The sequence below is a fragment of the Anser brachyrhynchus genome (assembly GCF_964034855.1).
Source record: "Anser brachyrhynchus genome assembly, chromosome: 1".
NCBI classification, from domain to species: Eukaryota; Metazoa; Chordata; class Aves; order Anseriformes; family Anatidae; genus Anser; species Anser brachyrhynchus.
Genome location: NC_137694.1, coordinates 102,065,905 through 102,082,593, shown reverse-complemented (window position 1 = coordinate 102,082,593; position 16,689 = coordinate 102,065,905). Strand labels below are relative to the sequence as shown.

Genomic DNA, 16,689 nt, shown 5'->3' with positions numbered 1-16,689 from the left:
GTACAAATGCAAGATTGTTGCTTCTAGAAGGTTACTAATCTATCAGGTTAATACAGCCTGTATATTTGAACTTACAGCAAATAAGTCAAAAGAGGGAAAAGAGGGAAAAATAAAGCAAAAAAAAAAAAAAAAAGCCTGGACTCAAAGCAACTTTCTAATAAAAGCAACTTTCTAATAAAAACAGAAGAGAGAATTAACTCAAAACAGCCATGAATTTTGGCTCAGCTACGCAGGATGAGAAATGGTATATTATCTCTTACTGGAATGATCAGATCTAGGAGGCGTTTATATGCCAGATCCTCATAACACTTATTCTTAATTTTAAATGATGTAAGATGTTAGCTGACGGGTATAAAGTGTATCAGATTTGAAGGCCCTTTAAAAATGAAGAAAGTGTAACTTTTCTACTCATGAAACCAATGCCAAGGAAGTAAACGGAAATGATGCAGTTTAATAGGGGTACTATTAACCTGTGCCAGATAATTTAAATGTGATTAGCCAGTTGTCCAGTGCATGCCAAACTTTTATATTTAGGTCTTCTTGAGCAAAGATTTCAGGTATTTCTAGTAAGTTAATTATGCACAAGTATTTTATGTAGATTTTTCAAAAATATCAGTAGTGTGAAACCAATGAATATTTCATTAGATCCTAAGATGCCATAGCCAACAGTAACTAGATTCTTCAAGTCTGTTGTCCAGGAAAGCAGCTTTGGAAAACTTTAGTAAAAGATAAAGATAGTATCACTTAAGAATTCTGTTTGCAAATCCTTCACTGCTGGTGGTAAAAAAACAAACCTCCATAATATTTATTATCATATATTAAAGAAGCAACATTTGAACATACAATTGCTCCTTTTTAAAATATAAATAGGGAAAGTTGTAGTCAACCAGATAATCTGTTTATCTGGATTTAATTGATGCAGTTCAGGTATTTTTCTGCATTTATTTTTCTGCTCATTTTTAGACTGTAGCTGAATTATATGATCAAATAGACATTTAAATGTTTTTCTGTGCAATTCTAACCTAGGAACTAGCAATAGGGTAGTTTTTCTAGGTTGTCTGTTTCATTCAGATCAGTTGATACAAGGGGTATTTTCTTGCCATATCTTTTACTAGTACTTTATCTCTCCCTGTGTTCAAAATCCCAAAAAACATGACCTTTTATTTTTATGTCAAAAAAGTCTAGAGCCTCTAGGAAAGAAGAGATCTGGAGACTTGGGTTATGAATAGACCTGTACAGTCCTGCGGGCTTTTCTGGGCTTTTTGTTTCAGAAATGGAGTGCAGAGTGCAATTGCAGCTTTTTCGTTGAAGTCAGGATAATTCTAATACAATACATTAAGAAATTTTTGCAAGCTAGATAGAAATATTAAGGGTAACTAGGCTTGCATAACCATGATTTTTAGAACAGAGGCAACTGTTCTGTTGCCTGAGTTCATGCATCATCTGGAACTGGACAGCCTTTCTTACCTTCCTACCATTCTTCCTTTCAAATTGTTGACAAAAGCATATCTTGCAGAGAGGTGTTCAGTATGACTTTGTTTTATAAAAATATTTGTCTTATGTGTAGTGTCACTGGCTAAACAAAATGTTGGCCTAGTCTACAAGTTTTGAAAATATAGGAGAAAATTCTCAGAAAATTCACTTTACAAAGGCACTTTTCCTTTAGTGCAAAAAAAAAACCAAAACAGTTTAACTTCAGACACTATCATTAAACAGAAGAGAGGGGCCTGGATTAGAATAGATGCAGGAAATAGCAGTTGCAATACATTCAGAAATGTTGACTTTGAGATTGCTGAATTACTAATGTGTTTTTTTTCTTGTTTCTTCTTTTTTTTCGAAAGATTAAACATTTCATAAAGTATTTCTTGTTTCCTGAAACCAGTAAATCAGTAAGTCATGTAATATTTATGGGTGAAGTATTGTCTGCTCAGATGAGTTGTTCTTGAGAGACCAGAATTCTCTCACACAAGAGGACTCTACATCAATAATTGCATAAACAGAAGTAATTGATCCCAGACTTCCATAAGGGTGAATTTTAGCAATGTTCTAAAATTTTGAAGACTGTTAAGATTAAAAGAGCCATACCCAATTCCTTTGACTGCCTGTGTAAATTTTTGCATATAACTGCCTCATATCTTACAGAAGTGCAGTGATACTGTCTGCCTTGACTTCAGGAAGGCTTTCAGCACCGTATCACATAAGATCCTCACAGAGAAGCTGCTGAAGTATGGGCTAGATGAGCAGGTAGTGGTATGGATTGAAAACTGGCTGAATGGTGAGGCCCAGAGAGTAGTGGTCAGTGGCACAAAGTTTAATGAGAGGCCAGTAGCTATTGATGTACCCCAGGGGTCAGTACTGGGGCCAGTCCTGTTCAACATTTTTATTAATGATCTGGATCTGTTGAGGATACCATCGGCACATTTACAGATTAAACTGGAACTAGTGGCTGCCATCCAGAGAGACCTGGACAAGCTGGAGAAATGGGCTGACAGGATCCCCATGCAGTTCAACAAAGAGAAGTGCAAAGTCCTGCGCCAGGGGAGGAGCAGCCATGTGCACCAGTACATACTGGGGGCTAGCTGTCTGGAAAGCAGATTGGCAGAAAAGGACCAAAGTGGTCATCAAATTGAAAATGAGCCAGCAATCTGCCCTTGCTGCAAAAAAGGCTGATGGTATCCTGGCTGCATTAGGTCAAGTACTGCCAGCAAGTCAAGGGGAGTGATCCTTCCTCTCTGCTCTGCTCGGCAGCTGTGAGGCCACACCTGGAGTACTGTGTCCAGTCCTGGACTCCCAAGTTCAGGAGAGACATGGACATACCAGAGAGAGTCCAACGAAGGGCCATGAAGATGGTTAACAGACTGGAGGATCTCTCTTATGAGGAAAGGCTGCGAAAGCTGGGACTGCTTAACCAGAAGGGAAAGCTCAGGGGGGAATCTCATATTAAAATATAAATATCTCTGTATAAATATTTGAAGAGAGTGTGCAAAGAAGACAGAGGCAGTTGACATCATAGTCCAGATTCAAGCTGATTCTTGGTGGACTTTTTTTTTTTTGACTCTTAGACTGCTGAGATGGGTTTGGGTTTTTCACTTCTGTGTTATTTTTTTCTGTCATAGAGAAATTAAAAAACATTCAGAGACTATTCCTTTGCAGGACAAGTCTTCTCTTGTCTAAAGACTTTGTCTTTTAGAAACACTACGTGTTGTTCATCAAGTACTTGGTAATCATTACAGCTCACCAAGACACATATGGCATTGTTTAATAGCATCGGCAAATATTCCTTTGTTAAACATCTGCTATGACTCAATATACCTCCACTGCTGAAAAGTTGCAGTTGTATTTATGTAATTCTGCATCTTTTCACCACCAAAGATGTTGTAGTTTGTAGCTGCCTTGCTAAATCTCACATCAACACAGATTTACTTTCTCCAGGACAAATTCTAGATGTGACAGACCTCTTCAATCATTACTCAGGAAGTGCTTTTCCATTTTTTTTTCATACTGTGATAGCTGAAATGTTACCTCAATCTTTTTGTATCTCCCTCTTGTCACAAGAGACCTTTCTAATGAAATCCTTGGAATTTATGAGAAGCAAATACGTTATGAAGAGGGACCTATTTCTTCATAGCATGATATCCCTTCTTTCAGTGGGGAAATCCCTAGGAACATTGTAAAACTCTGGTGTTCCCAGTCTTAAATAGGGGTGTTGTGTGTCTTTGGAACTTAAAGCTGTTCACCTGGCTTGCAGGCTTTTTATTCTATGCCTCTTATATATATAGGCAATGAAACAAATACACTTATTAAAGTAGTTATGTTTCTTTTTGCAATAACACTACATATTTTGGTTTTCAGCAGTAGATCATACCATTAGTCCCTATCTCTGCTCATGCAGAAAGTCCTAACTGACGAGTTGAATTTTAAATGGGTGGTTATCCACAAAAGGACTGCAAATAGTGCAGTACTGCATATTGAACTCCGAAGGTAAAAAGATAACGACTTTAGATTGAGTCAAGATTTTAGACTGGGCCAAACATTATTCTCAGCGGTCTGAATCTAATATTGGTGTGAGATGCTCTCTTCATTATCTGCATTCAGTATTTGAATAGGCCAGCCTTGACATCTGACTTCATGCTTCTGTTAATTTGTATTCTCCATGACCATGGAAAACACAGTTTATTTCGTTTTTCCATGTATTGGCATTGTATGTACTGAAAGGTTACTATCTTGTCTTCTCCTGAACATCTTTTCTATAGGCTAAATAACCATAATGCTTCTACTGTTTCCTAACAAAGTCTAATTTCAAGGCATCCATTCATTTTGGTTCTTCTCTGTTCTTCCTGCTTGTATTGTTCTTGAAATGCAGTGCCTAACAATGGGGAACTGCCAAGGCTGAAACAGAATCTATCAGTTCAATTTGTTCAAAACAAACAAACAAACAACTCATGCTTACTGTGTGATAAGTGATCATGCTATCTGCTGTCATGACATTATTTACAAGTTAGGACCTAATGCATTTACTGCTGCTGTTATGGTATGTCTGAAATTTATTAGAAGGAGCTGTTTAAGTTAGCTCAGCAGAATACTGTGGTCACATCTGCAGTCTCTCCCACAAATGACATCTCATCTACCACTGCTTGTTTTATTTCCCTCTTTTCTCTACCTCTCTCCAAATATGCTCTTCTAGTTACTTTGCTCTGATAAAAACCTAAGCAACTTTCTCTCCATTCTTACTCAAGTATGCATAGATAAACACAGTATCAAGCATTAGGTTGTTTTGTTATCCAGAAGCAGTAGCGAGATATTCATAGGACTCTGAGATGGCGGTAGGGTTGGAAGGTACGCTAATATGAAGTAATGGCCTATCATCAGTTGAATATAAGTGTTTTCTTTGGTGAGAAGGGTAAGAAGAGGAACAGTTTTACCCTTTGGTGATAAACAGTAGTGCTCAGAGTCATCAGTTCAATAGAGGTGGCAGGAATGTGCCTCTAATCACAGCAAGTTTTCACAGGTGCTATTAATATCATTGTCTGAGTTAACAGTCACTACTTTCCACCGGCTTTTCTTTTTTTTTTTTCACATGCTGAAATGGCTGGCACAGTGACTATATTGCTTTCCCTGCCCCTGTGTAGATTCATGTACATTTTGCTCAGCTTAGCCTGTGCTTTCTATACTGTTACTAAAAAACTGCTTCCGATATACTGTTTTTTCCTAAGTTATTGTAGTACATTTCAAATTGACTAAAAGCTGGATAGTAGTACATAAATAGTTAGCCATTAGGAATATTTTTCTAGTGAGGATGTTTCTAGGGACATTCTCCCACTGAATATTCTTGCCACAATTTTTCAATATCTTTTCATGATAAGAGTAATGCAAACAAATAATTGTATGTGTAGAGTTTTCAAAAGGCGTAGGATCCAAGAGCTGAAGCTAAACAAATTCATGTCAGAGACATCTTTCCAAACTGTGCCATTTAAGTAGAACTTGTAATGCTGTTCTGGAGGTGTTGAAATTGTTCTGTATTGTAGAGGTAACTCACTGCAGGTGATGATAGCAGTTCTATCTGGTCTTGGCCCATCTATTAAAAATCTAAAATTTCAGCATGAATTTTTTGACATACATTGATAGATGCAAAGCTGCTAATTTACCAAGGCCAAGGCAGAGCTTTTAGTTTTCTTCGTGGTTTCTTTTTTTGCAATTACCTTAGACTCCACCTGTATTATTTCTCTTATTTATACTATGCCTTCCTATTTTGACTGGGGCCTTTATTCAAAGTCAGAGTCTCTGAATTTTACTGTTAAATTTCAGCATGTTTTCTCACTGTCTTTTGTCAATGTCATTGCTGAAAATCATTCAAGCCATATTGCCTCCATTACTTCACACTCCCATCAAATCCTATTTTGATGATTCCAGTATCCACTTTTTCAGTTTAGACATACCTCATCTTAGAATTCATTTAGAATACCTCTGTAGAAGTTTTTTCCTGGCTCATTGCTTTCAGATCCACCCCCATCTCTTCATACTCTACTGCATCAAATGCAATTAGATGTCATCTTTAATATTCTTTTCTGTCTATTTCATGTCTTACTAGTCACATTCTAAAATATTAAGATATTGATCTTTTCCCACCTTCATATGAAAAATGAGAATAGCCTTGATTGCTTATTTTTCAGATTCTCCAGGCAGCATCTTTTCTCTTTTCTTCCTCTAAACTTTACAAAAGGAAGAAATCCTTTTTATAAATCTAACAGAGCTGTCTTGCAGTCCTTCTTAAAGCTTTTAGTTCTCTTGATTACAGGATATTGGTCAGCTAGTTGATAATACTGTTTTTATAGTATTTCCCTGTTGCATAAGTTATTGTAGGGCATGGTAGCTCTTTTTGTTAAATGTTTGTGCAGTGCCTCAGCAGATGAATAATGTTATCTCCTAATTAAGAAGATGCTTTTGCAGAAATGTAGTGAATATTGACAATGAGTTAATTGATGTGTGTGCTAGCAACTAGCTACTAAAACCAATTTTATGTCATTGGCATCTGCCAAGTATGCCTTCTTGGAAAAGATGCTTCCTATAGGCTTAGCAGGAACTTTCTCCGAGTTACTCATTTAACTAATGAACATCAGGCTCTAAATAAAGATATTACAGGTTTATGTTCTGGAAGCACATTTTTTAGAGACATGAAGAACAACAATGGAAATTAAAGTCATTTTGTCCTGTCAGTAAATTGTATGACTAATCAAACTGGAGAGGAAATACTAAGCCTGTTATTTGTCTTCTGTATTATCAATGACAGAAAAGCGACAGGAAACTGTGCATATATGGTTTTGCTTAGTGTTCATGAAAAGACAGGAAATCTGTCTACACTAAATATATTGTTAAAGAGATTGTAAGTTTGTAAAAGTTAAAACACTTGTGTGTCAGGTGGAGGAGTTGACTTGCTTTTAGCTCCAAAATATAAAGTATGTTCTAAAGACTGCTTTAGACAGTATTTGAAATTCTTAATGTTGGTGGAAGGAGGTGGAGGGAGGATTGATATCCTTCTTTCATAGGAACCTTAGCAAAGTTGCTGGTGAGCATGGAGGCAGAGTCGTTAACATAACAAGTTTTCTTTTCGTGTTCAAATCTTAATGATATTCATAAAGTGAACAAGTGAAAATAAATGAGAAGTTAATGCATTATCTTTTTTTATGACATAAAGCTTTTCTTAGATGAAGTGGGTGGGGCAAGGAAATTTCAGTCTTTATAGTTCTTGGAGATAAATCAGAATTTGTAACTATTTCCAATTGATCCTACTATCTCAGGTTTTCAAGATCAAAGCAGTGCAGCTGGCAGGAAAACTTCTTCCAGCCTTCAACACGCCTACAGGTATACCATGGGCCATGGTGAATCTGAAAAGGTAATGAATTTTCTTTTTTGTTCTCTGTGTTTCTCCCCTTCCCCCAACTTAGAATTAGTAATGGCATATGTCAGTTCTTCTAAGTAGTGCAATTTCAGAAAATGATGACAAATTGGTATTTCTGGAACTTAAGAATAATGTTAGTAGAGTTCAGAGCATCCTACCTCATTAACTGCAATACTTTGTGACCATTAATTTTTTTCCCTGATTCTGCAGTAAGAATTCAACATGTCATTAGAACATGCTGAGTTTATTATGCCATATGTTGTCCTAGAACTTAATCATTAGTTCTTTAGTCATCACATTCCTATTAAAAAACAAAAATGTTTACAGGCCGTGTTTGAATTTACTGTTTTTTATGCACTTTGCGAGCTGTATGTTACTTTCAGAAATCTCAAAATGTTTGAGAAAGTATTAGGATGCTGAAGATACTCATTCACGAAGATTCATTTTACAGTTTGGCTTAGGTATAAAGGCTAGTGTGCTGAAGACCACTATGGTCAGTTGAGATGGATAGGCTCCTTTGATGGCTGTTCAGCTGTATACTGAACTTAGATGGTCTGAATTGCCTTGTGGAAGAAAATTGCCTTGTCTAATTTATCTTGCATTGCTTGTTTAATGCTGGGTTTTCCCTCAAATTTTGAAAGCATTTTTTGACACAAGGCATTTTTTCTATTTTTATCATTGTGATGCCAGAATTTTCCTGTTAATGCATTCACTGTCTCAGTCTCTTGGTAATGTACAGAGCCAGCTGGCATCACGGCAGAAAATACAGTGAGTGACATGCAAGGAGGCAGTGACAGTAGCCTGTGTATGTGTGAATGCTTATCATGAGGCTAACACACACGTAAAAGACAAGGCCTGAAAGACAGATATGAAAAATTAGCAACTTGTGTTTTATTAGATTTTGTATTTTTCATGAAACACTTCATTTTCTCTCGCTATGAGAGCTGAGCCAAAAACAACAAAAAAATATCAAAAAACAAACAAACAAACAAACAAACAAAAAACACAGCTTTTGTCTCTATACAGTCTGTGAACAGTGGTTACTGTATTTTTAAAGGTGTTCTGTCTCAGGCGAAGCTACAATTGCTGTAAATGAAAAAACATTACTGATATTTTTCATTTACATTTTTCCTTTTTCTAATTTATAATAATAATAAAAAAAATAATCTCTCCATCATATTTGAAAAGTCCTGGCAGTTAGGCGAAGTCACTGGTGACTGGAAAAAGGGAAACGTCACTCCCAGTTTTAAAAAGGAGGTGCCAGGGAACTGCAGACCAGTGAGCCTCACCTCTGTTCTTGGGAAAATCATGGAAAAGATCCTCCTGGAGGCAATGTCAAGGCACATGCGAGACAAGGAGGTGATCTGAAACAGCCAGCATGGCTTCACCAAGGGCAAATTGTGCCTGACCAATCTGGTGGCCTTCTGTGATGGAGTAACTGCATCAGTTAACAAGGGAAGACCAACCAATGTCATCTACCTGGACTTCTGCAAGGACTTTGACATGGTCCCATATGACATCCTGGTCTCCAAATTGGAAAGAGATGGATTTGAAGGGTGGACTATTCAGTGGATAAGGAATTGGCTTGAAGGCCGCACCCAGAAAGTGGTGGTGTACTGGCTCTACATCCAAGTGGAAGCCAGTGACAAGTGGTGTTTCTTAGGGTTCTGTCCTGGGACCGGTACTGTTTAATATCTTTATCAGTCACATAGATGATGGGATCATGTGTGCCCTCAGCAAGTTTGCATATAACACTAAGCTGAGTGGTGCAGTTGATATAACAGAAGGAAGGGATACTATCCAAAGGGACCTGGACAAGCTTGAGAATTGGGCCCATGTGAACCTAATGAGGTTCAGCAAGTGTGAGTGCAAAGTGTTGCACATGGGTTGGGGCAATCCCAGATATGAGTACAGACTGGAAGAACACATTGAGAGCAGCCCTGCAGAGAAAGACTGGGGAGTTCTAGTGGATGAAAAGCTTGATATGAGCCGGCAGTGCACTCTTGCAGCCCAGAAAGCCAACTGTATCCTGGGCTGCATCAACAGAGAGGTGGCCAGCAAATTGAGAGAGGTGATTGTCCCCCTCTGCTCTGCCTTTGTGAGGCCTCACTTAGAGTGCTGTGTCCAAATCTGGGGCTCCCAGCACAAGAAACATCTGGATCTGTCAGAAGGGGTCTGGAGGAGGACCGCAAAGATGATCAGAGGGCTGGAGCAACTCTCTTATGAAGAAGAAAGGCTGAGAGAGCTGGGGATGTTCAACCTGAAGAAGAGAAGGCTCAGGGAAGACCTCACTGCAGCTTTTCAATACTTGACGGGGACTTATGAAGAAGATGAAGAACAACTTTTTGGTCAATCAGGACAAGGGGGAATAGTTTTAAACTAAACGATGGTAGAATTAGATTAAATATAAGAAAGAAATTCTTCACTCAAAGGGGGGTGAGGCACTGGAACAGGTTTTCCAGATAAGTTGTGGAAGCCCCATCCCTGGAGGTGTTCAAGACCAAGCTGGACGAGGCTCTAGGCAGCCTCATCTAGTGGGTGGCATCCCTGCCTGTGGCTGGGGGGCTGGAACTAGATGATCTTTAAGGCTCCTTCCAACCCAAACCATTCTGTGATTCTATGATAAGTAAGAAGACATTCCTAATTGTAGTTTTACTGATAACTGAAGTCTTGTATGAAAGACAGTAGAAGAAATCTCCAGGAAAATATGTCTAACTTAATAAATTAAAGGACCCAGTCCTGGAATTTGGTGAAAACTCACAGATCAAACCAGAGGTAATTTAGGAGTTAAGACTTAACAAGATCATATCTCTTACAGTGCAAAAGATCTTTGGCATGATAAATTCTGATGGTTCCTTATGTGAATCTGAGAAATTCATAATATTCTGCCTAGCATAAACACACAATTTTCCTAAGTAGAGAGAAATAGGGCCCACTCCCATCTTGCTCAAGGGTCTAATACTTACTTTAAGCACATCCCACACAAGTAAAGAGAAGACAGCAAATGTCTGACAGAAGAAGGAAGCTGATGCTGCCACACTTAGAAGTATACTTGTCTCATCTGATAATTGCGTTTGTTTCTTGTTCTTAGGAATACGGAATGAATAAAAAACAGTTGAGAGATTGGACCCAGTGTTAAGACATTGAAATATACAATATCTTGATACACAAAAGTATAATCACAAGACTTTTTATCGATGACATTATGGTATTTTTTTTTGAAAATTAATCCACCAAATTACCAACCAATCTACCAAACCACAACTTCCGTAATCTTAAGTACAGATTAATATTTTGCTCTTACCTCTTTAATTTGGTAGTTGTTACTAGTACTGTGCACAGTAATTCTGAATTTTTTGTTCTTTTTTTCCTGATTTTCGCATGTATTTCTTGAAAATCAGTGGAGTGGGTCGAAACTGGGGCTGGGCTTCGGCAGGAAGCAGCATCCTTGCTGAGTTTGGTACTCTACATATGGAATTTGTCCACCTCAGCTATTTGACAGGGGACCCTGTGTATTACAACAAGGTAGGTCTCAAATTATTTTTTTTTTAATCATACAGTTGTCTTTTTTACTGTTTCAGCATAAATTACATTAAAGGAAAGTGCCTCCCATATTGCATTTTGTAATGGATTACGTTCTATCTGCATTCTTGCTAGCAAGTAAAATCTTTTGTACATGTATTTCTATTACCAAATAGGTGACTTTTTAGAATTTGTGACAACAGAAGATTTTTTATTTGTTTCAACATGCATTTAAAAATCACATTTTTAAAAGATGTTTATGTATCAAACCTTTAAAAACAAAACAGAAGGACCTCAAGAAAGCTTCCAGGATCAGATTAAGAAAGCTTCTGAAAAAAAAATCTAGATTTATCAATATGCAGAGAGTTGGTGAAAGTTGTTAGTGGTGATACTGATTCTTGATTTAATTTAGGTCATGCACATTCGGAAGTTACTTCAAAAAATGGATCGTCCTAATGGACTTTATCCAAATTATTTGAATCCAAGAACAGGCCGATGGGGTCAGCGTAAGTATTCTTATTTTATTCATACGTAATTAAAGCTCTGCTTCTTTCTTTGGTGCTGAGTTGGAGATCAGAAAATTTATTCTCAAGGGCATGAGCAGCACTGCTTGAAAATATGAAATCTAAAAGAATTACTTAGAATTTAGATTTCCCGAAACCAACTTCTGCCAATCATTCTCTCAGAAATCATTTGACTCATTTTTATGGTATGTTCTGAAGGCAGCTTCCTACCAAATCCAGTGCATATCTTTTACTTCTGTCAGTCAGTAAAATCTTTGGTAATAAAGAACGAGACAGAAAAACAGTTCCTCGTTTTGATTTTGTTCCTGTTTTTTATCTGCAGCCATCTGGTTAGTGGATTACTGTTTGCAGGAGTAGTGTAAGATACTGTTTATAGGTGACTAATTATGCATGTTTGTTCTGGTTAAATTTGAAGTCTTACATCTGGTTAAATATATTTATTATATTTAATATAATATATATTTCACCTGGGAAAAGTGTATTTACATATATATATATACGCACATATATACTTTCACCTGGTATTAGGGACTGCAATTTTTAAGGATCATTGTTCTTCTTACTGACATGTGAAATGACATAGAATCATAGAATACCCTGAGTTAGAAGGGACCCACAGGGATGATTAAGTCCAACTCCTGGCTCCAAAAAGAACTACCTAAAAATCAAACCATGTATCTGAAAGCATTGTCCAAATGCTTCTTCAACATTGCTTCTAGCAGGCTTGGTGCCATTACCATTGCCCTGGGGAATCTATTGCAGTGACGGACCACCCTCAGTGAAGAACCTTTTCCTAATATCCAACCTGAACATTTTCTGATGCAGCTTTATGCTGTTCCTTCAGATCCTATTACAGGTAACCAGCACCTCCCCTTTTCTCCTTGTTGTGAAGAAACTACAGCTTCCTGAACATTTCTGTAGATCCTGCTGTTACCTGTGTGTGTCTCATTAAAACAAAGCAGAATAGCTTTGGGATGAAAATTTTAAAAATGTATTTTCTTTTGTTGACAATCTAAGTGGAGAGGGAAAACACGAAGACACACACACAACCCTGATTCCTTTTCTTGAAGTGGTTCTTCTAAGAAATGTTGAATGTTTTAGTGCTTTCATAGTGTATGTGATGAAGATAGTTCTTTTTCTTCAAGGCTTCTATTCCTTCATCTTTTACGAATGCAAGTTCATTTAGGAAAAACAAGAAAGATGGTCTATTTTTGTCCTGTTTGACATCATTGACAGGCTTTGGTGATTTCAGTGTTTGGCTGTAAATATCCAGCAGAACATGTTCTGGCTTGCAAATTGAGAATTTGCTTCTGACTTTGAGTCTGGAATATGAGGGAAATGAATGCAGCTGTCATTGCAGTGACTTTGAAAATAGTTGTCTAATTAGATCAGTAAGACCAAAATTCTCTTCAAAGAGTGCAAGTGAATAGGGCCACCTTTTGAGATGGGTGCCTGGATTAATGAGATAAATCCTTCAGACAAATTTAGGCTTACAAATGCATCTGAAAAAAAAAAGGGGGCAAGTACATACAAACATTCATCTATAATTTATTAAAAAGTCAACTTGTTTGTTCTGCAATATTTTTTTTATATTGCTTTTTCTATTCCTAACCAATTGCTTTTACTACTTTCAACAAAGGTAGTATAATGTGGCATATTACCAGGATTCTACAGGGGCTTTTTATTGGTTTTAGTAATAATACTATTGCTATTAGCAACTCTGGAGAAGGAAATAATAAATAAACATACAGTGGAAGTTTTAACTTGACAAAGCTTGGTGAAGCTCTAACATAACCTTTTAAATGAATTTTGAAAGATTATACATTTGAAAGTAGAATTTAGTATTGCAGATTAAGACTTAAGTTTTTAAGATGAAAAGAACTACACCTTTATAGAGCACTTAATATTTTTGTGCTGCTTACTAACCACAAACGTACTTCCTGGAGTTTGTTTTGGATTTTTTTCCCCCAAGGCAAATAGGGCACCTAATGCTGATACAGAGCTTCTAGGAGTGTTTCTAACATTTCATCAATGTAGCATTTATAAACTTATCTTGGAAAGGTTTGTGAGGACAAGAGAGCAAGAATCCATAATCCTTTTTTTTTTTTTTTTTTTTTTACTTGCCACAAAACAGGATGGGACAATGAGAAACTGTCTTTGTTGTAGCCCTGAGAGATAACTCATTAGTGAATTCATTTGCAGAAATTTAAGAATGTGAGTTAGAGTAACAATGCATAAATGCTGAAACATTGGCCTTATGAGCTGGAACAGCTGAGGCTTAGACAGAAATTCCTTCCTTCGGATTCCCTTGCAGAGGTCATATTCTGCATCACAAAAGTCAGTTAAGTAAGGGTGATACCCTCATGCACTAAATCTCACTTCCCTAGAGGACTCTTGTCAGAGTCCATGATATTGTTACTGACCTATTCATATTGTTGGTATTAAGGATGAAAAAAGCTTTTATATCTTCCTCAGAAGATAATTTCAAAGAACATTGTGTTTTGCTTGTTATATACTTTAGTACTGGAAATACAGAGACAGTGGAAAGAGCACCAAAGCATAACGTTTCTTTCAGCTTCTGGAAAAGCAGCCAAGCCTCCCTGTTCTTTTCTCTTTTTTTCTTCTTTTTTTTTTTTTGCCTGTGACCTTTAGTCTGATGCAACGTTTATCTTGTACAAACTACTTTCTACAGACAGTTTCTGAAAATTATTTCAGAACTCTATTGGCCTAGATAAATGTAACTCTTGGCTCTGACCTTTCTGGATTTCTTCCGTTTTGTTTGTTAGTTTGTTTGTTGTTTAGTTTTGCTAGTTTTTTTGCTTTTTTGCTTTTTTCCTTTTAACATCTTTTCTCCTCCTCAGGCTTGGCTCAGTTCTAGTTAGGTTTTCTGTTAATCTGTACAGTGTTCCAACTAAGTCAAAAGTGGTGTGAAATAAGTAAAATAAATCCATCAAATAGACTATTGAGGAAGTATGGGATTTTGCTGAAACATAGCATCATTCTAGTGGTGGCTATGTTTTGTATTTCTGTACCAGTCATGCTGATAGTGGATGTACTCTGGTCGTGGATGCTTTTATTTTAAGTAATAAAAATATCTGCGGTGTGCCAGTTACTGCCAGTTGATTATCCAGAGAGTATTAAACAAAATTATATGATGGAAGAATCTGTTTAAGTAAAGTTTTCTCATAGTTATGTTTTGTCTTTACAACTAGCTTGTAAAATATTTGAAAAAATAAAAATATATATGATTTGATTAGAAGCAATACTGAATAGATACACTTCTGTTGTTTTTCCGTTTAATTCTGTTCTAACAGGATGATAGGTAAACTTAAATAATTAGAACCAATTCTTGTTGCAAGACAGATTTGTGGAAAAAAGAGAAACCTCAAACATTTTCAGTAACCTTGGTGTGGCCCTGTAGGCTTTGAGCTGTATGTATCTCTACTTCCAACATGAATTTTGTGGAAAGAACAGTATTTTGATATCTTTTCAGAGGTATTTACACAAGCAGCCTAGCCTCATTTTATATGTTTAAAAACAACAACAAACAACAATAGAAAACCAACAAGGATTGCATCTACTTTATTTGAGTTTCAGTCCCAAATATTAAATTTTAGCATGAGCAACTAATGTGCCTTTGAAATGTCCCAGTCAGAAACCTTTATTTCCTTTTTCCTCTTTAGTCCAGAGAACTGGAGCTGTGCAGATGTGTGATACCACATAAAAGCATGGTTTTAAGCCCCTTTCCATTGCAGACAGAAGAGTTCTGTACATTGATATCTAAGATTTGTTTGAAGTAACTTCTCAGCACATGTAAGATCTCAAAACCTACTGCCTTTCTTCACTACCTAAATGATACATTGTCCATCAGAACCTTGCATTAAGTGGATTTAATTCACAAATATAAAGTTTTTATCTCCGCTGCTGGTATAGGGGAATTAGAGTAATAAAACTCAGTGCAAGGTTGTATGGAGGGGGAATGTGATATTTGTTTTGAAAATCATAAAGCAAGCTGATTTTTACCTACACACTTTCACTGTCTTATAAATTTAATTCACTGTTACTGAAAGGTACCAAGACATGGCTGTGTTGACTGGACTCAAAGGACAAAGCTTTCCAGCCTTCTTCACTTATCTAGTGTTCTTGAATGACAGTGATTAGCTAGTTTTTGGGCAGATTTTTTGGGTCTAGGGATCAGCAATTGCTACAGATTCTTTTCCTCAGAGACTTTCTGATTTATCCCTCCATAGATCTTGGCCATGTTGCTGTGTCTTGTCTGTTTTTCCTCATTTAAATGTGTTTAAAATGTATGTCCATGGTCTGTTCTCTTGTTGGGGCTAGGGGAAGGGGAGTGGTGCACGTGATGTGCTGCAACCTTGTCACCATCCTTCTAACATCAGGATGCCGGGTCTTCTGCTGATGAGTCATTGTGCTGTGGTTTGATTTATCAGAGTGCAGGCTTTCTGGTCTTGATAAAAGCAGCACACTCCTCAATTTCATTGCTTGGGAATGGTGCTCTAGGGGCAGTGTCCTGAGACACGCCATCCTTTTAGCTCATTGTTCTGGTTGCTTCCATTCATTTTTATTTGTATTTCACTCATGCCAGTCAATGTTTGTTTTTTTTTGCAAATACCTAAAAATATGTAATCAGTAAAGTAAGTTACCAGTCAATTATTAATTATTGTTTCACCAAGGACATGATGATGGCTTCCAGGTTCTTAACAAGCTGGAAAGATAAGTAGAGCCATATAGTGTCACATAAATCCAATCTATAGACATTGTCTTTTTAATGTTTACATTTTTATTAATAAAGATTTCCATATGTATTTAATGCATTTTATTTTGCACTTTTAGAACAGCTCTGGTGACAGATTCCCTTCTTTTTTTTTTCTGCCTATCTCATGCAGCAGTAGTCATCAGGGTCCAGAGCCTCTGCAGGCAGTTCTGCAGCGAGGACTGCCATTCCATTCCATTGGTTTTTTTGTTTGTTTTGTTTTGTTTTTTTTTCCATTTGAATGCCAAAAAAAACAATCCTAAAAACTGCCGGGTGAATGGCTTTCTAGTCATTGCTTCGTCTCTGCTTTCCAGGGGAACTGCTTTGAAAGGTAGCAGTGCGTAACTGGGGCTTTAGTGCTGTGTAGCAGGAGTTTGTTATACCCAGGAGGAGGAAAATGATGTCAGGTGTAGGCTAAATATTTGTGTATAAGCTTATAACGTGCAGGTATTATTACAGCATGAGTGGCATGA

The 16,689-nt window shown here is 37.0% G+C and overlaps 1 protein-coding gene across 2 annotated transcripts in view; it reads left to right on the top strand.

The window, feature by feature from the left end:
• The window catches only part of MAN1A2 (mannosidase alpha class 1A member 2), a 141,776-nt gene that overhangs the window by 83,199 nt on the left and 41,888 nt on the right, over positions 1–16,689 (top strand). For both annotated transcript variants that reach the window (XM_080551393.1, XM_080551394.1), the window contains exons 6-8: positions 7,296–7,390; positions 10,798–10,921; positions 11,331–11,424. In XM_080551393.1, coding sequence (XP_080407519.1) covers positions 7,296–7,390; positions 10,798–10,921; positions 11,331–11,424 — 313 coding nt within the window. The remainder of the gene's footprint in view (positions 1–7,295; positions 7,391–10,797; positions 10,922–11,330; positions 11,425–16,689) is intronic.